Source organism: Calidris pugnax, unplaced genomic scaffold (genome assembly GCF_001431845.1).
Source record: "Calidris pugnax isolate Ruff unplaced genomic scaffold, ASM143184v1 scaffold44, whole genome shotgun sequence".
NCBI classification, from domain to species: domain Eukaryota; kingdom Metazoa; phylum Chordata; class Aves; order Charadriiformes; family Scolopacidae; genus Calidris; species Calidris pugnax.
The window spans coordinates 32,439,111-32,458,471 of NW_015094506.1; the positions used below are offsets into that span (position 1 = coordinate 32,439,111).

At 35.8% G+C, this 19,361-nt stretch overlaps 1 protein-coding gene across 2 annotated transcripts in view; it reads left to right on the plus strand.

Annotated features, from left to right (window-relative positions):
- The window catches only part of CAPZA2 (capping protein (actin filament) muscle Z-line, alpha 2), a 33,560-nt gene extending 14,409 nt beyond the window's left edge, over nucleotides 1-19,151 (plus strand). Inside the window, exons 2-10 of one of the 2 annotated variants that reach the window (XM_014963860.1) lie at nucleotides 1,111-1,174; nucleotides 3,159-3,210; nucleotides 3,914-3,977; nucleotides 4,461-4,667; nucleotides 5,841-5,920; nucleotides 8,706-8,784; nucleotides 12,449-12,520; nucleotides 15,377-15,439; nucleotides 16,339-19,151. In XM_014963860.1, the coding sequence (XP_014819346.1) occupies nucleotides 1,111-1,174; nucleotides 3,159-3,210; nucleotides 3,914-3,977; nucleotides 4,461-4,667; nucleotides 5,841-5,920; nucleotides 8,706-8,784; nucleotides 12,449-12,520; nucleotides 15,377-15,439; nucleotides 16,339-16,479 (822 nt within the window). In that variant the 3' untranslated portion in view covers nucleotides 16,480-19,151. Of the gene's footprint in view, nucleotides 1-1,050; nucleotides 1,175-3,158; nucleotides 3,211-3,913; nucleotides 3,978-4,460; nucleotides 4,668-5,840; nucleotides 5,921-8,705; nucleotides 8,785-12,448; nucleotides 12,521-15,376; nucleotides 15,440-16,338 lie in introns of those variants that run through there. The other variant, XM_014963859.1, reaches the window with a different exon arrangement.
- The last annotated feature ends 210 nt before the right edge of the window (nucleotides 19,152-19,361 follow it).

A 19,361-nucleotide genomic window follows, 5' to 3' on the forward strand; every position in this document is an offset into this window, starting at 1 on the left:
AACAGTGACATCGTGGATGCAAGAGAGCTTTGAATGTCTCTTGAACTGGGATAACTGTGAAGTGTGAAGGATAGGAACTTTTGTCAGGTTAAGTTAGGAAACTGACATGTATTTATTTATTTTTATAATGGGTGCCCATAACAGTTTAAGGGGGGGGGGGAAAGAAGGAATGAAAGCAAGTCTGCTGAGTGACATTCTGCAAGTAAAATAATAGTTGAAAGGTTGTTTCACATCCCTCCCTGCACTCCCAGGAAAAAAAAAGCATTTTTATGTTCCTTTTGCAAGCAGATGTGTCTGCTTCTGTGCAGTGAACTTTTTCGTGGAACTGGTCTGAAAAAATAGAAAAATAAGTTTTCTAATTTTGCTCACCGTGCAGTTGTATAAGTGTTTGTGCAAGCAGAAGGAAGAAGGCAGGCAGGGCAGGTGTGCCTGCTTCTAGTGGAAGTACTGGCTTATGCTGTGTTTAATCTGCAAGAAGTTGTGGCTGAAGGCAATTGCTCAAGGACTCGCATTAAAGAAGTCTTCAAGGTGCTTTTTTAAATTTTATCTGTTAATACTGTGATACTAAGAGGCGTTACAGATAGATGCAGGTGAAATTGCATGATTTAGTGTCTACACGAGCATTTTTAAGCTTATGTAATCTATTGATTACTGTCTAGCTCCAGGCCTTTTGGAAAGTTCAGAGCTATAGAATGTGTAGTAAAATAAGAGGAGATGCTTTGAAGAGAAAATGTCTTCATGGGTTTTGGCTCTCTTGGAATGTGTGTCGATTCCTGGGTATCCATGGACTGAAAGTTGAAATACATTGTGAATATATTACTGATCTTAATTGTTATATTAATCTTTTTCCTTTTGCCAATAATACAAAACATGACAGACTCAATTTCTCTTTCCATCATGTATAATCTCCTCTATTCTCTTTGAAGAGGTGGAGCTTTATATTCTGTGTTTCTCACAAAGATAGAGGAGTTTAAATAACGCGAACAAGTATATGAATCAGTGGGAGTTGTATGATTCCATGTCGGGGTATTAAAGCCACACAATGCATGGTTGGTTTGAATAGGAATGAATGCAAGTATATACAACCACATCATTGTTTTTGTATTTAAGGTGCGTATAGCAGCAAAATTCATAATCCATGCTCCTCCTGGGGAATTCAATGAGGTGTTCAATGGTGAGTATCTGACTGCTCTGTCCTTTCATTTAAGGCATCTATGTTCAAAATACTGATTTTGAATTACTGCCCTGAATTTCACGTAGCTTATATTTTAGCAGCTCACTTGCTGTAAGAGCTGGGTTTGTAGCTTGGCATAAAAAGCCTTGCAGTCACAAGACAGCTTGGAGTTGAAATGAAAAAGGAGGAAAGTACCACTTGTCTTTGTGATGTGAGAATGAGCTTTCTTTCTGTTTTTAATTAGTCATGAATTAACAGTTGCTAGGGTTTTCATTTAGAACACACAGGTACCCTTTTTTTTTCCTTCAGTCTTTGATAGGCAATTTTTCAACAGAAATTAAACTAGCTGAAATGAAAATGTTTTGGTTTGGTTGGTTGGTTGTCTTTTTTTTTTAAAGAAGGAATGTCATTGCAAATACTTAACTTTGAATATACAAAGGACTACTGCTTAATGCCAGTTGTGGAAAGAATATTAATCTTCTCCAAACTTTTTTAACCCTTAAATTCTGTGCATGCTGATTTTACTGAGTGTATTGGGAAACTGAAAGGAAACTTGAAATTAGCTTCTCTCAAGCCTAAACTTTGCCCAAGATGTTTTTCTTTAAAAATTGTGTTTGTCTTGGCATCAAGATATATGGGCATACATATCATATAAGAAGGCATATGTTTTGTAGCGGTAGCTTACAAATATCTCTGATGTTATTTAAATAAGTTTAGTATACCTAACTTTTAGTTTGTGTCAGGCTGGAGAGAGCTTAAATTTAGTAAAGAAGGTAAGGTTCTTAGAAGTGCCTTGTTCTTCAGTTAAACTGTGACTCACTGATTATTATTTCAACTTAGCTTGTACTGCATTTGTGAAATGAACTGTTGGCGAGCAGCTCATTAACCCACCTCCCTGAAGGTTGACACCATTTCTTATAGCAGTACGGCTATAAACTTTACTGTTAAGCTAGTTCATACTTGCAACTACCTGCTCAATAATGGAGTAAAATATATCAAAACATTTGATCATAAATGCCTGACCAGTGTTCAATGAGATTTAGACTGACGTGTTGAAAAAAGAGAGAGAAAGCTTTAAATTCTAATTCTATAAATTGTGATTCTGTTAGTTTGGTTAGCTGTGGGCTTTTTTGAGTTTCTGTTTTTGTTTTTATTTTTTTCATTTGTGTTTTGGTTTGGGGTTAGTTTTTTGTTGTGTTTTTTGTTTTGGTTTGGTTTTTTTTTTGAGGCTGGTTTCTTAAAGAAAAAATACTTCAAATAGATTCTAGATTTTTTTCACTTGCATGATAATTTGGGAATCTTTAAAAGAGTTTAGAATGTTATAGCGAGACATATGATCAGTTAGTTAATGATCAGTTCATTAAATTGGTGCCTAGTAAATAACAAGCCAATAAGTCAAGTACATAAATAGGAATTTGCTGCATAGTAAATATGAAGTCATTCTGAGAAGAGTATTGGCTTTATTCTATGCTTATATCTTCCTTGTACGATGATAAAAGAAATTGTATTGTGATATATTGTGCTTTGACTACTAAGTGTCGTTAAGGAATGAGAGCAAAAGTAGTAAGACTTAAAAAAAAAAAAGTGAAATACATATCATATTAGTCTCATTAAAATACCGAACCACTACCATCAGTAGAGTGTGAGGGATTTCTCAGTTTACATCTTAAAAATGAACTCATTTGAATCCTGTGCTGTTTTCATTCAGAAATTCTTTAAAAACTACTTTGATGGATTCCTAGGGCTGTCACACAGAATATGACTTATCTGCTTACCAGATTGTCTTGGAAGGGATCCATTTCCTTACTACTCTTCTCATTTTCTTCAGTCAAAATTGTGAAATACGAAGCAATACATTTCCTACCTAGTAATCTGTATGGGTGGTTTGGGTTTTTTGTTTTGTACAGTCTGTTGACGTTTGTTATGTGACTGAAACAAGTTTCTGAGTTAACTATACTTTTATGTTGTAAATATCTTCTTTCAGATGTTCGGTTGCTGCTTAATAATGACAATCTTCTCAGGGAAGGAGCCGCCCAGTAAGTACCAGATGCCACATACTCAATTGCATAAAAGCAAGATGTTTTTCAGTAAGACTTTCACTGTCAGTAAGTGATTTGTTTAAAAAGATGTGTGCTTGGCAAGTTATGTGTGTTGTGCATCTTTGATCAAGATTAAATTCTTGGCAGAGGAGAGATCTGTATTGTATCCTAACGATTAGAGCAACTGTTATGGAAAAGGGTGACCTGGATTCTGGAATTAGTCTCCATCTGTTTGGATTTTGTTTTCTGTTTCTTGGTAGATGTTACAGTCACTGAACACCTGTAAGATACTGCTTCTTAGACCCTACTTTTATATCAGTACGTCATGCCTACTGCATTTTATGCCAAAATTAGTTTAATCTGTAAGAAGAGAGATGTCTGATTTAGGTAGGATCCCTGTGGAATTTAAATTTTATCTGTTCCTTCAGTTTCTATGGGTTACTGTAAAGCTTATGTGTTTGTCTGTATCAGGTTACTTTTGAACATAAATCATTGTGTAATGGTGGTTGGAATAGTGTAATGTGAGCACTGAATGAAACAAGGTGATCCCAAGAATTTGGGCCTGTTAGGTAATGAATCATTGATGTAATTTTTTGATGCATCATCACCCAGATTATTAGCTATTATTTAAATCTCTTACAGCTACTAAGGAAAAAGATTGTGCTTGATGCAGGCTTCTGATGTTTTCTTTCTCTTGTAGTGCATTTGCACAGTACAACTTGGACCAGTTTACTCCAGTAAAAATTGACGGTTACGATGAACAGGTATGGATACAATTGGATATTTGCAGTGTTCCTTAAACTGTTAAAGATGTTCTGGTATTTTAATGAAGCTCATCTTCCCTGCCAAAGTATAGAGATTATGGAACTCCAATAGTACCAGTTCCATAAGATAATCATTTAGGGCACCTAAAGAGCTTGAAATTTCAGTCTGTGTTGTTGGCCTGAATTCAGTCAGACCTGATTTGGAGCTGTAGAAATAATTTGCTCTGTCTTTAGTACTAGAAAACGTGAATTTCTATATTGTGTTATTTGTTGTAGTAAGAGGGTAAGATTCAGGATATTTTTTTTTTCCTGAGTCCATGTGTCATGTTAGCCTTGTCCTCTCTTGCTATATGCATATTTTGTTTAAAATGTGAGTCTTTGGATGTGAATAAGGTCCATTTAAGTGTAGGATATAATTAGATTTGGCATGGTATTTTTTTTTGCTCTTTATTCAATATTATTAACTACAACTTTATGATACAGGTTTTGATAACAGAACATGGTGATTTAGGAAATGGAAAATTTTTGGATCCCAAGAACAAGATTTCTTTTAAATTCGATCACTTAAGAAAGGAGGCTACTGATCCTAGACCCCACGAAGTTGAAAATGCCATAGAATCCTGGAGAAACTCAGTTGAAACAGCAATGAAAGCATATGTGAAAGAACACTACCCAAATGGTGTCTGCACAGTAAGTACTAAATTATATAACCACTGTACTGCTATAGATATCTTAAAAAAATAATATTTGTAAACTAGGAAGATAGGCAGTTTCAACTGTAAAGAATTTAGTCCTGTCAAGGGTTCATACAGGGAAGTGAGGGAAAGCTTCAGAAGTGTTTAATATTTCAGCTATTGGATTCCTAGTGGGTGGTTACTGCAGGTCATAGTGAAGACTTACCTCTAAGTTTTGAAGGATTTTTAATTCAGTTTCTTAAAGCATTAATACCTGCTATAGAGTACTGCAGGTTGATCCTGGCTACCTGGCTGGTTACTTTAACAACAACAAAAAAAAAAAAATCCAGAAGAAACAAATAATCTGGCTTGGCTTTACTGACAAAACTGTCAGTAAAGCAACCTGTTTTCTCTCAATCGCATCTCCTATGTGTCAAAAGTGCTATGTTCTTACCACCAGCATCAGTGTGTTCCGATGGCTTCTTAAAATGAAGCCTCTCAGTCTGTACTAAAATAGTTTCCATTTGCTGTTAGGAGCCCTAGGACTGTGTGAAGTTTAGCAAACTGATCTGGTGATAGCTGTCCTGTGCTTTGTAGTAACCTGATGGAAAAACTAACTGGGGCAAGGGGGGAGGGCAGAATAAAAATCAGTTGCTGAGGTAGCAAGTTGAATTGGATTCCCAGGCAGTGAGATGAGTTCCAGCTTCTGTAAAGGAAACCAGATTACGTGTTCATTGAGATAATTTTTAGTAGTATTTGATTTTAGGGGATAAAGCGGAAAAGAGGACCAAACCCGCCCTTTTAATCACCTTTTTGCTAGTCTGTAAAGGCTTAAATCATCATTTGGTTGTAGAATAGCTGGTATGTGAAACCAGCTGGTAATATCGTCACAACAGTCACTGCTATAGTCTTGAAATTCGTATAACTGCAGAAAAATGAGTTTGCGGTATATAACATTTCAGTTAAGATGCTTGACCTTCATGTTTTCTAATCTTAAATTTTTCTGCATTGTAATATGTAGTGTAATGTTTCAGGTTCTGAATATTATGTAAGAACCATAGTGGTTATAAAATTGAATTTTATAGTTTACGTAATGATAATAGAACTAGATATCTACGCAGCTTGAGCAAGACAGATACCGAAACTTAAACTGTGTTCTTTATGTATTTTTTTCTCATTTCTAATTAAGGTATATGGTAAAACAATTGATGGACAGCAGACTATTATTGCATGCATAGAAAGCCATCAGTTCCAAGCAAAAAATTTTTGGTAAGTTTCTGTATGAATACAAATACAGTAAAATAGAGCAAACTGAATAAATGCACTAGTGCCATTACACTCATAATCCTTAGTTTGGAGAAGAAGGTGCATATAAATATTGCATATGACTTTATTTTTCTCCGTCTACCTCAAGTTTTCTTGCCAAAACTATGTAGAAATCTCTTCCTTTTTGGTAACTAAAATGACAGACTGCACTCCTGCAACTCTTTTGCGGGGCTTTGGGAGCTTCATAAAATTCCTTATGACTTTTCCAGTTTATGAAACTGGCAGCAAAACCTGTGCCTGTGTTCTGTAATAGAGTTGATTCCTTTGTGACTGACAGAATAAAAACAGCTCCTTCTAGTTTTCATGTCTCAAAGAAATAAAATAACTAAAGATTAATTTACTATAGGACTTGAATCTTTAATTTTTGGGTGAGGTAGATAACGGTGATCTTGGATGAAACAAACTCTTAAACTGCAGCTTGATTTTTTTTTTTAAATTTTTTTTTTTTCTATGCTTGATTGAAAGATGTTTTCCACAGTCTGGAATGAAGTTTGGATAGGTCCTGTCAGGGAAATGCCAGGAGCTGAGATAAATATCACAGTATTTGAGTTGGGTAAAGGAAGTATCTCCTAAAGATACCTAATATATGCAGTTTCCTGAAAAAATGCATTTCATTATTATTTTACTTGTTATTTTGCATCTGTGTGAAATTATATTTACTAATCCCATAGGTAATGAATAAAAGTGCAGAAATCTTTGTTTTCTGGTGCTGAAGATTAATATTACATACATGCATTGTAATTTCAGCATGTGCCTGTATCAGTTAAATGATTTGCCCAGTATACTGTTCCATAGATTTTAATTGAATTTGCACAGTTAATAAATTTTTCCTGTTGACGTAAATTTGACTAGTTAAGTCTGCATGTTTTACATCAATATTAAAAGTAACTTGAAATAATACTGACTTTTTAGTTCAGTGAGTGAATTTTGGTATTCCAAATAGTTACTTTAATATTATATCAAGAAGATGAACAGATATGCCACAACTTTTTATAGACGGAGAAAATATTTCATGAAAGTTTTCTTTAATAAAGTTATGGTCAGACATCTATGGGTAGATATTGAACATGATTTTAAGAGTTTTACAGGGGGATAGTCAGACTCTAATTCTCATTCTTAGCAAGTTTTAATGAATGTTTATTGGTTTGGGGGGATTTGGGAATGGAGAAATGGATTCAAAGTTAATGAGGCTCCTCAGTTATCCAGCTGTATGTCTGGATATCCAGCCCAAGCCACAGCCAGTATTTATTGTCCCAGCTTTTTAGGCATTTGGAAGGCTGGCAGCCTACCGTGAAAGTGAGTTTGTTGGATGATAGAAAATCATTACATGCCAAAAAAAGAGGTGTTCTATGAATTTCTGAAACACGATCAACACAGTAGGACAAATGGTTTGTTAAAGAAAGTGAAAGAAAAGGAAGAACAGTCAGTCTCTTAAAAAACATCTTAAGTCAGCAGAGGTAAAGAAAGTACTGACTCAGTGTTTCTAACTTAGAGCGCTTCCTACAGGAGGATACTTCTGAACTTGAACTCTTTTCTTGGAATAGCATCTTAAGGACAAAAAGAAATCCCAGAGTGGAAACATTGTGGTCCTGTTAACTTCAAGGACCATAAAGTGACTAAGAAGCAAACAAATCTATTAGCTAATCATTGAATCCCATGCATCTAAAAATGAATATTGTACCTAAAATGTAGTTCAGCACATAAGCTTTCTGATAACTAATGTGTCGGTCTTAAGGCTACCAGTGGTATTAGTGTCACTGAGTTGGGTGACCCTTTCAGTTTTCTCAGAGATGACAAACAAGCTTCTGAATTGCCTTAGTCTGAGTTTTCAGTGATAATCTATAATTTGGGTATCGGCTGACATAATAACCAATGGCTTTAAAATTCAGTTAATGTTGTTAGTATCTAAGATGTGCCATTAGTAGGTGTTAATCTTTAAGTCTTTATCTCTTTTTCTCCCCTTGTTGGATGGACTGGAATCTATGCCTGAAATTAATAGGATTGGAATTCAGAGTATCAACTTTCTTTCCTTCTCTAAGTGCAAAGGAGAAATTGAGACAGCCACAGTACATTCTTAATATAGCTCTAATGTACTAACTTTCTAATCCACTAACCTCCTAAATAAATAAGAAAATGTCTAGTCTGGAGGAAAGAAATCAGGTGAAACTACAATCTCTCCGTACTGTTTTCCAGATGTTTGAAACTCCCTTTAAGCAATTTGGCAAGGATATTGAATTTGTGGAAGGAAACTGGAAGGAAATAGTTGTCCTGGAACAGAAATGCTAGAAGAGTTGAAAGGCCTAGTTATAGTTCAGCATAGCGGAAAGTCCTGCTACTTTGATGTTCATTCCATTCAAGTTTTTCATAGCCTGATGTGAAGTGTGACTTCAGCTGATCCAGCGAGTCGTCGAGGTCCCAGAAACAGAATATTAACACTATATACTTAATAATAAAGGAGGGAAAGAATATTGGAGTTAAGTCCTACTGTTAAAAGGTCCTTAGTAGTAAATCTCCTCGGTCCACTTCCAAAATTGAGAGTAAATATTTTGGGAAACTATACTCTTTTCAACTGATTACGGGGCTGAATCTTTAGGGAAAGATTTTGTGCATGTGTAGCTGCACAGCATATTTCACTCTCTGTTTTCCTTTTAGTTGTATGTTGCTTTTGGTGTTGTTTTTTTTCTTAACCAGTGGGGTGAAATCTGATTTCTATTTTATTTTCTTAAAGGAATGGCCGTTGGAGGTCAGAATGGAAGTTTACAATCACCCCTTCAACCACTCAAGTGGCTGGCATCTTGAAAATTCAGGTATGCTTACCTCAAACTGTGTCCTGATAAGTGAAGTCTCCAGTTATTATGAAGGGACACTCAGGCCAGTGTATTAGGTATTCTAAAAGAATTTGGGGACCCAATAAGCAAAGAAGAGATGCCCATTTAGTTAAGTGTTAGCAACTTAAGTGCATATTTACCTAATCCTTGCAAACACAAAATATGCGTTTAATGTAATGATTTAGAAGGCTTCAGAAGGTGTATTCACCTCAGCTAGGCATATACCTCTTTGGTTTCTTGGTTCTTGAATTTGCTGTGGCACAAGCCTTTGCTGAGGGTAGGCCCTTTCTGAAGTAGAATTTTTTCTTTTTAATAGATAATAGTTGGTGGTTTTTTTTTTCATATTACCCACCCTGTTGTTCAGAGAGGTGGGAACCTTTGCTTTCAGTCATTCCACTGTCTGAAACTTTTGAATCCAAGTCTCCTTCATTCAGAATTTGCCCATCTTGTTGGCTCTAGGGCATCCAGAAAGGAGATACTGTTCAAGCAGGAATGCAGAAATCCTTGAGACCACAGGAAGTCTGACTGTCATGTGGTAGGCAAGGGGGAATTAACTTCCTGAGTTGTTAGTTCCCTGGAATGCGTATGCATATTTTGCAGGAGTTTATTAAAACAATTCAGGGATCTGGGACTAGAATCTTAGTGCGGTCTGGTTTCCAGCATAGTACTTTATTATTTTTTAACAAGACATAGTCAAGGTCCCTTTTCCTGCTCTTTGTGTCCCCATGAATTTTGCAATTTGTTACTGCTGCTCACAGACTTGACTTCAGGAAGATGCAATGGAATGTTTTTCTAGGTATTGCCTGGGACTTAGGATGTTATTTTAGGATTTGATAGATGTGTTTAGATCCACCCAAGCAGGGTAGATCTGAATTTGACTTCCCATTTTGGGGCAAATTCTGTACAGCTGGAATGATAGTCAAAATGTGGATGGCCATTCTTATGTTGTCAAATCAAGGTAGTTATGGTAAGCAGCCTAAATAATTCTAGGCTTCTTAAGACTTTGAGAGAATCCAAGTAAATAGTCACTTAAATACAGCTTGCAGCAAAACAGGCATTTTCTCCACAGCGTGCATTTTTGGTTAAATTTCTTAAGAGATTTTTCCAAAACAAGCAGCCTACCTCATAGAGAAAGGTTAGGCCAGTAGTCTAGAAAATAGCCTGAATTTACTCAGGTTTTAATTGGCATCTGAATTTGGACACCAGCTGATTTTATTACTATTTCACATAACTAATCAAGATGTTATTTACATTCATTAAAGTCTGTGTTTGGGGGAGTGACGAAAAATTTTACTTTTTCTGCTTGTATAGGAACTACTTGTTTCATCGAGGAATTTTGGATTCTGTTTTAAATTTTTAGAAATGGTGTACAATTTCTTCAATGTATGTGGGAGTGCTCCCCCTTCCACCCTCCAAACAACAGTGCTTTGATTTTTTCTTTTTTTTTAAGGAGCAAAGTAATTTTGTAGACTAGGAACTTACTACATTCAAACTAGTGAAATTTCAGCAGACTGAAATTTCAGTGTTATTTGCAGAATCTTCATGACAGCAATACAGCCATTGCCCTGTTTCTGGTAAGACCTTTTATGAATATGCTGGGGAAAATTCCAGCATCACCTGCTGTCTTCAGGTGTCTTCAGTATTTTTAAGGCCATTTGCACAATTTCTTCCGTTTAAAAAAAAAAAAAAACTAATATAGAAGACTCTCAACTTAATCTCTTCCATTGTTTAATTTTCTTTTAATTACATGTAAAACTACAACAGCAGAGTCTTTTACTAAAACTAAGTCCCTGTGGTGCTTGACATGCTCCAACTGTGCATGGAAAACAACTGATAAGTGTACTGGTTACTAATTTTATCTCTTGGATAATTTGTTATTCTCATCCCTCCTTAGTTAACCTTTCCAAGAGGTTCTGTTCATAACCACCATCCTTCTTGTAGTCTTCTGAACCCAGACCTAGCATTCTAGAAGGATGTCAGCCGTGAGGTATAGTACAGAACAGTTACTTCTCATCTTTTGTATAAGATATAACACATCCCAGAATTAGATTTGACTCTTCATCCCTGTTAAGTTTTTAGGCCTGTTTTTGCCAAGAATGGGACTCGGACAGATAAGATGTTTGTGCTGATGTTGGCCTCGGAGCACAGGGTAGTTTTTGGCCTCTACAGTGGATTGTGATGGAGAAGTGGGGAGATGTACACTTCTGGGTTCTGCTGCTTCATTGGGAGGTCTCAGAATTTTGCACTGAGTAAGCACTTCCCATTTTTTAGGAACTGGATTGAAAAAAGTCTGGCAGAAATTTCACCCAGTAGTGTTTGATTTGAAAAGAAGCTTATTTTGTAGTTAGGATGATGCCTGTTGTTGAAAAACAATTATTTGACAATAAGCAAAATAATAATGTAAGATGTAACATAGGAAATAATGTTTTTTCTCATAGGGGAAATCTTTCTTTTGCTTAGGTATAACTGTCTTACTCTGTATCATCTTTTCTCAATTGTTGTTTATAAAATTGAGGGTCTCTGGCACACATCATGATCATAATATATATTGAAATTGTAGTATTGTGCATCAGTCTCCCAATTAAAATGTTATCATGCTTAATAGGGTGAGACAACTCAGGGTGAGTTATCATGTTATCATGCTTAATAGGGCAAGTGCCTCAACTCCTCATAACATCAGCTATGTTAACTATGTTTAGTTTGTCAAAATTGTAAAAAATCTTTAAAGATACCTGTTTAAATGTCAATGAGCTGCATAACTCTTCTGTGTCAGTTATTTTGAATGATTACATGTAACTTTATATCTGCTTCCTATTTTTTAAGTTTTCCAACAATTGCATTAGAAACTGAATGTTTTCAGATCCTTGCCAACTGAATTTAAAAGTACTAAAATTAGCTTGGGTAGAGTTTTACTGTTTTTGTCCTCCTGCAAAATAATCATCAAGGAAGCTGTTCTGTAGTTAGAACATTTCAATGAGTAAATAGATTTCATTCCACTTTGCTGTCTAACCTTGGCAAACTTTGTCCCAAAGAGCTCCTTTGTCTAGATAAATACCAGCTTCTGTTTCGAGCCGTATCTAAGAGAGGAAAATATCAAAACCAGGCAGATGCAGAAAGGGAAGCTTAATGTTGCACTGTCCTGAGGAAACAGTTTGGGTGAAGGAAAAAAAACAACTTCACAGTGCCCTGAAGACTGGCCAAAACTGTTCTCATTTAAATATATCTTCACTACTTAAAGAATTTCTTTTGAAGTATGTCACATAGTATGTCATTGTCTTTACAGTATTAATCAAAACTCTGGTTTAGCGGTGGACTTGCTGGTGTTAGGTTTATGTTTGGACTCGATGATCTTAAAGGTGTTTTCCAACCTAAACAATTCTATGTTCTGTAATTCTAAACTTCTTCGCATGGAATACTACATAAGGCACATCAACACAAAAATGTTTCCAGAGTAGCTTCTTTACTATTTCCCCTCAAAAATATTTGGGTTTTCTATTTGGTTTTCCTGTTTTGTAACATTCTATATGTGTGTCTGTCTGATTTGTGTAGGTTTGTTATTATGATAAATACTACAGTACTTTGATTTTCCTGTATGTTGTTGGTCTGTAACATTTAATACGAAATTTCTCTTAATTTTCTGTAGGTTCACTATTATGAAGATGGTAATGTTCAGCTGGTGAGCCATAAAGACATACAAGATTCTCTAACAGTGTCTGTAAGTGGACTTTAAAGACCCTAGTGTGTATATTGAAATGACTTTCTAATTCAAAAACAGAAGCAAACTTAAAAAACCTCAGAAGCTTGGAAGCTAGTTTGGTCTTCTGAGCGAATGGGAATTAATGTTCTAATTTATAAATACTTTGTATGTGTTATTTACTACTCCTGCCTAACATGTAGTTACTGTTTGAAAAAAAAAAAAGTAATGCATGCTTGCATGTGACTTATATAAGCTAAATTAACTTTGGTTGTAAAGCCTTAATTAGCTAGCAGTCAGTCTTTCTGCACTTCTGTTGCATTTAAGCTGACCTATAGTATTAATTTTTGAATATGAAGGGGATTTGAGTTATAATAACCCACTTTAGTACAATCTCCAGGAGACTGCCTCCTTTGCTCATTGGGAGAAGACCGGTATGCTAAAAATAGTAACCAAATGCTGAGAAGCCATAGTGGATAGTCTCCCCTTGTTTCCTCCCTGTCTGTAACTGGTGCTGTCAGCCTCTTGCTTTTCCATACAAAAAGCCCTCTCAGAGATGCTTTGGCTTGAGAAGCATAACACACATTATATTTAAAGTATAATTATTTTCAACTTTTTTTCAAACGTATCATTATAGTAATGGGGAGTAGACAGTAGAAATAAAAATTGGCTGGGAATAGTACCACTTGTATCCTTTGAGAGTTGGTAATGTTGCATCATGAACTACTGCTGCTTTTGAGATAAAGCTCCTCTCTCCTACTGGAGATTGTGTTTATAAACAGTAAGATTTTCTGTTGGAGTGTTCTTTAATAAAACTTAAGCCAGTGCAGTTAAACTGGCAAAGGGCAATTGTGAAAGGGAGTAGTAGAAGTATTTTAATGATAATGACTGCTAGTGACCAATTTGGCTCAAAAGCTCAATTCATCAATAAAGAACATTGTTTGTCAATATAAAGCAAGGCTTGTTGGCTTTTCAGTTGCAATAGCACCATAAAGAATGGGTGAGTGTGGTGCCAACTGATAAGACTTCTGGAGCCGTAGATATAAAATTACTTTTGACCTCCTAAGTGAAGGGATCTGTTTAGTCTTTCATTCAACTAAGAGTTGCTTCAGGGAAGATTATGTGGAAGAAGTTCTCTTTTCAATAGCTTTTGCTTCACTTTCTATTGGGAAGAAACTTAATCCTGTGCCACAATTTAGTAAAGCAGCAGAAGACTGATGAGTAGAAAAAAATCTTTTACATAACTTTCCTGCCTCCTGCTAGAACAAAAGCAAGTGTGCTGCTGCTTACCAATTTTTAGCCTTGGCTTTGAGCTTGACAGAGGGCAGAGGCTATACAGGTTCGTATTTTGCACAGAAGGAATAGTAGATTAAAAGGAGCCCCAACAACTCCTCTTCTGTTGTTTGGCAGAGAAGCAATTTTGCACCATCAATGAGCACAACTGAAATAAATGACTGAAGAGTTCTCTTATTGCGAGAGCTGTGAATAGTCTTGGTGAAGGTTACTTTCTTAGCTATAATTTGTCTTAGCCAAATAAGACCTTATACCCCTGAATTCTTCCTTTCATTAGCAGAGCCTTTGAAATCATTGCTTCGGTTCACTGAAAAATCAAATCTCTTTCTTCTGCTCTACTTCGCCTCTACCTTCCCCTTCATCTCTTTCTGTGGTGTCCAGGAGCACTTTCACAGCTGCTAGCTGCAGTTTCACTGAAACTTTGAACCAGTTGTCGTTGAAGCTGCCATAGCTTTCATAGAATCATAGAATCATAGAATTTCCCAGGCCGGAAGGGACCTCCAAGGGTCATCTAGTCTGACCTCCCCGCAGTCAGCAGGGACAACCCCAACTAGACCAGGTTGCCCAGGGCCTCGTCGAGCCTCTCCTTGAATATCTCCAGGGATGGGGCCTCAACCACCTCCCTGGGCAACCTGTTCCAGTGCTCCACTACCCTCACAGTAAAGAACCCCCTTCTAATCTCCAATCTAGCTTTCTTCCAGTCTTTGCTCTTGTAGGAACTAGAGATCATGTGAGGCAAAAACATCTCTGTCTTTCAGCAGCTTCTGCAAAAGCACCCTTAGGAATGTCTCCAACACCAAGTTGGAAGTTTTGAAGTTCACGAACCCTCACTTTCTTCTTGAGACTTCTTTCAAGCACTTCAGCTAATTTGTCAAATTGATTGATGGGTCACTTCTTATTTTTAAAACAAACACACACTTGCAGACTTAAGGATGAGGCTCAAAGGCAAGAAACTGTTTATCAGTTGTGATGACATTTGGGCATCATGGTGTATTGCACCCTTGTTTTTGCAGGAAGTACTTGGGGATATAGAAAACCAGGTATATAAAGTGTAGTGTTTGCTTCAGCATAGTCACCAGATTCAGAATGTTTAGAGGTGGACAAATTCGTTTTAGTTTTTTGGTTGTATTCTGCATACTTCTGGCTTAGCTGGTATACTTTGTTTTCCTGAATTTGTATTGGAAATTTAACATTGATAATGTTAATATCCAGATTTTCACATCTTTTTAGAGACTTGTGTATGTGCATTGTCATATTTCTAAACACTGTTCAGTTCCATGAGTCTTTTTATCATACCATAGAATTTTTAATCAAAATATTTTAATGAACTCCGTGGTAATCTTTATGCTTGTTACAGTTGGACTGTTTTTATTATTTTGTAATATAATAATAATATAAATGTAATAATAACATGACATATGCCTTTTGGATAAATGTTTTGCTCAGTTTTGGTTTAGCCACTAAATGGTCATATGTTCTCATGGAATCTACCTGACATCTCTCATAACTAAAGCAAAACACATAATTCAGCTGGTCTCAGGATCATGCTGTACATGAGACCTAATTCAAATGCTCTTTTTCTAGAATGAAGCCCAGACAGCAAAGGAATTTATAAAAATCGTAGAGGCTGCAGAAAATGAGTATCAGGTATGTTGGAAACACACACACACACTATATCCTTGCTCACATGTATAACATTACCATGTACTTAACCAAAGCTAGTATTCTACAATTAGTAAGCTTTTGATATTAAGACAATGCAGTTCCATACAAATGCAAATAGATTACATGCTGCTATTAACTGTATCCTCCCTTTCCATACCTTCTGGTGGTTGCACTCAACTATTTAATGTTACTTTAGAAGTCATTTTTTTGAGAGCAGAAAAGTCCCTAGCATGATCAGATATCAGCAATCCTCACCTCTTTCAGTATTCATGCATTCCTTAAGTGGAATTTTTGTACAGTTTCTGCTCAAAGGCTACTCTGTTAACAGCTTTGATAAATATAAATAAGCATTATCCATTTCAGTTAGTCATTTTAAAGTGTAACTGTTCTAGATGTCCTCTGCAGCAGTGGATTCATGTTTGTTTAACCTTGAACATAAGGTAAATTTCAGACACTGTGTTCTGTCAGTTTCAAAAAAAATGCTCTTTAATAAAAATTTACTAAGTATGTATCGTAGGCATGATATTCAGGCTCGTATGACATGGTGGACTGACTGTACCATCCCTACAGAAAAAACAGTGGAAGACTCTGCTGTCAGAAATCAACTCTGATCAGCACTTCATTCGTGCTGCTGATTGAAGCACAATGGTTTGCTGAAACACCCAGGCCAGGGTCAGGTTTATTGCATCTGTCTCACTAATTTTCTTCACGTAGTTTCAATCTAGATCCAACCGCTTTCCTTCAAAACTATATTTTAATTTGGCATGTTTCTATTAAGCCTGTTTAAGAGGTAATAGACTACTCAGTCATTTAACTTTTTGTATAACATCCTAATTCTGTTCTTCATGTGTCTGTGTTTTGTGTAACTTGGTGTTTAACAGACTGCTATCAGTGAGAATTACCAGACTATGTCGGACACTACTTTCAAGGCCTTACGTCGACAGTTGCCAGTGACCCGCACCAAGATTGACTGGAACAAGATCCTTAGCTATAAGATTGGAAAAGAGATGCAGAATGCTTAAAGTGAACGTTGCATGACTGGATCATTTTAGTGTCCTTGTATACAAATAAAAATTATTGCAAAAAGTATTTGGAACTGTCAAATCACCCAGTCAGCATGGGCTTTTGCCATTGAAAATCACTGTAAGTAGTTTGGTTAGAGCACAAAGCTTAGCTAATTGACTTTTTTTCCTTTTTCTTTCTTTTCTCAGAGGGTTGCAACTTCAGTATAGCTGAATATCTTCCTTTAGAGTTTCTGTTGTACCTTTATTTTTTTATAATGAAGAGACCATGCCTTTAGTGTTCAATTACACGTTAAGAACAGTTTGAAAAATATTTTTGCATATGATATCCCTTTCTCTTGCTTTCATGTGAAATGGACGACTTCCCAAATTTGCTGGATTCCTTGTGGAGATCAGTAATGTGCATTTCTAGGTAAAGGTCAACGTGGAGTTAGCCATAGGTGCTGTTTTTGAAATCACCTATCCTTTCGTTGTATGTAAAATTGGGAAAAACATTTTCTATATCATTTAAACTTTTCAGAGTACTTACTTAGCTCACTCCATGGTAACTAAAGTTGTTGGTTTTTTTTTTTTTAAAAAGAAAAAAAGAGAAAAGGCCAAGATCTAACACTGTTTTAAGATTTTGAAATCAAATAAAAGTACTTACTTCGGAAATGCATTTAATGCTTTGTTCCTGACAATTACTTAAATGAGCTTAAACTCCATCTGCCCTTCAGGTTTTTTTTATCATAAAGCCACAAATGTATTATAACAAGGCATATTGTAATATATATAATCCTGTACTCATTACTATGTCTGTCAGTTTATTTTTTTCTTGGATTCAAATGTACTAAAATTCAATGTGACATTAAAATGCAAATTTTCTATTTATTTGAGTATCAGATTGCTTCCTGATATAGCCTATTTTTGGTGTTTCTATCTTTGCTAAAATACCACTTGAAACAGCCAAAAACTTGTGACTTCTTGGCTGTTCTAAGTGTATTTGGAGATTGTTGTAGTATCATCATCCATTGTTTCCATCTGCATTTAAGAAACATCTACATATGGAAGTCTACTTAAAGCAGGTATCTTTTAGCTTCGTTATAAGCTACAGAGGATGGAGGAAATTACAAGACCAAAAATAACACATTTGTCTGAATGTGAAGAATACTTTCCTTGTCTGATATATCTTGTATTGAAAATGGCCAGCAGGTATCTAAAAACACAGTCTCCGTTACAAATGCTGTATAAAACTTCTGTGAAATGCATAGATGTCTTTTTTAAGTGGATAAAAATCTGTTTTTAAATATGCTGCCTAATTATATGCTCATGATGGAAAATTAAACAGCTTTTGGTTTTTTTGGATGCAGGTATTAATGCACACTCCTTAAACCAGTAAAGCTTACACAAAAGTTTTATATCTTTGTTTACAGCATGATCCAATTAATTACTTTAACTGTTAAGTTACAGCGTAGCAAGAGAAAGAGTCTAGACTTGTACTGAGTATAAAAGTGTACACACAAAGTAGTTTACTGTTCAAATTGTAATAGCAATACCCCAATATTCTGTTCTTCAGTGCTCTCTCATAAAGGGGTATAGAATTAACTGAAGTTCTTGAAATTGCTGCTACTTTGCAGTACTAAACTGTACAGTAGAAGAGTGGGATTTGTTCTACTACAGTCTTCCTGGAGAGTTGCCCTCTTAATTGTCTTTGTACATACAGTTATTGAACCATGTTCTTTAAAAGAAGGCTTATAAGAGCTGTACGTGAGCTAGTAACGGATGCTGGGTCACTGTCAAGTCAGGCTCTCGGTCTTAATTAAGATCTCGATACAAGCCTTGTTGGAAGAATTTCTTCAAGATATTTGAGAACAAGGTAAAAAATAAAAGACTGAATGGACACGTAGGAGAAACGTTAATGGGCAACAACGGTGCAAATAACTTTTCTAGCTGTTAGAATATTGCGTATGACCGGAATCAGCACTGGCTAAAAGTCAGAATGCTATTTTTCTTACCTGAAATAAAAAGCTAATTTTAAATATATTCCTAATAAAGAGGTATTTTACTGTGAAGTACTCTATTGCTGTGTTTCCCTCTCCGTTTATTCAGTCCTGTGATAGTCTTCCTTATCTTCCAAGAATGGCATTCTTACAGGTTCAGTTCTACCAGTAGGGTGACATAAGTAGATCTGTATTACTTTTGTTTTCTCTTGTTGTGGTAATTTTTAGTCTGTGAGATAATTTTACAGCTTGAACATCAAATTTATTAAGTTATAGCTTCAACAAAGCAATTTATAGGTAAATCAACTATTCTGTTACTTTTTCAAAATGGTATGCTGTGTCGAATTTAGGGGTAATGGCTCCCCAGATGAAGCTGACCTGAGGATCAGCTGAGGCACGTGGCACACTCAGAGCTCACGATTTCCCTAAAGATTTTGGATGTCACTTGCCCTTTCTTTGTTTCTACCCCTACCCCTTTTAAATTGGAGAACTTCAGGGCTTGCTTGGTAGGCTTTAGGGTATTTTGTGTAGGTAAAGCACTTTCTCTGAGAAATTTTGCTGTGGCAATTGTCTTAATGTGAATTACTATTTGTTTATATTCTATTTTTAAATATAAAGATAAGCTTTGTATTGTGGAATGTTGATGTACTAGACATTATGGCTTGTAACATGGACTTGTAAAATGCTTGTGTTTATGAAGTGTATTGCATCTTGTGCATCTCAGTGTTCCTTTATCCAAAGGAATTTTAAACTTAATGCAAGTAAGCAATTGTTCTTTCTGAATATCTCCTACAGGAGTGACAATTTTGCTCTCAATTTCTTCCTAGTAGCCCCTTTTATTATTTTTTTTTTTAATGTCTGTCTTAGCTCATACTGCAGGTAGAGTGAAACTTTAAAATGGTT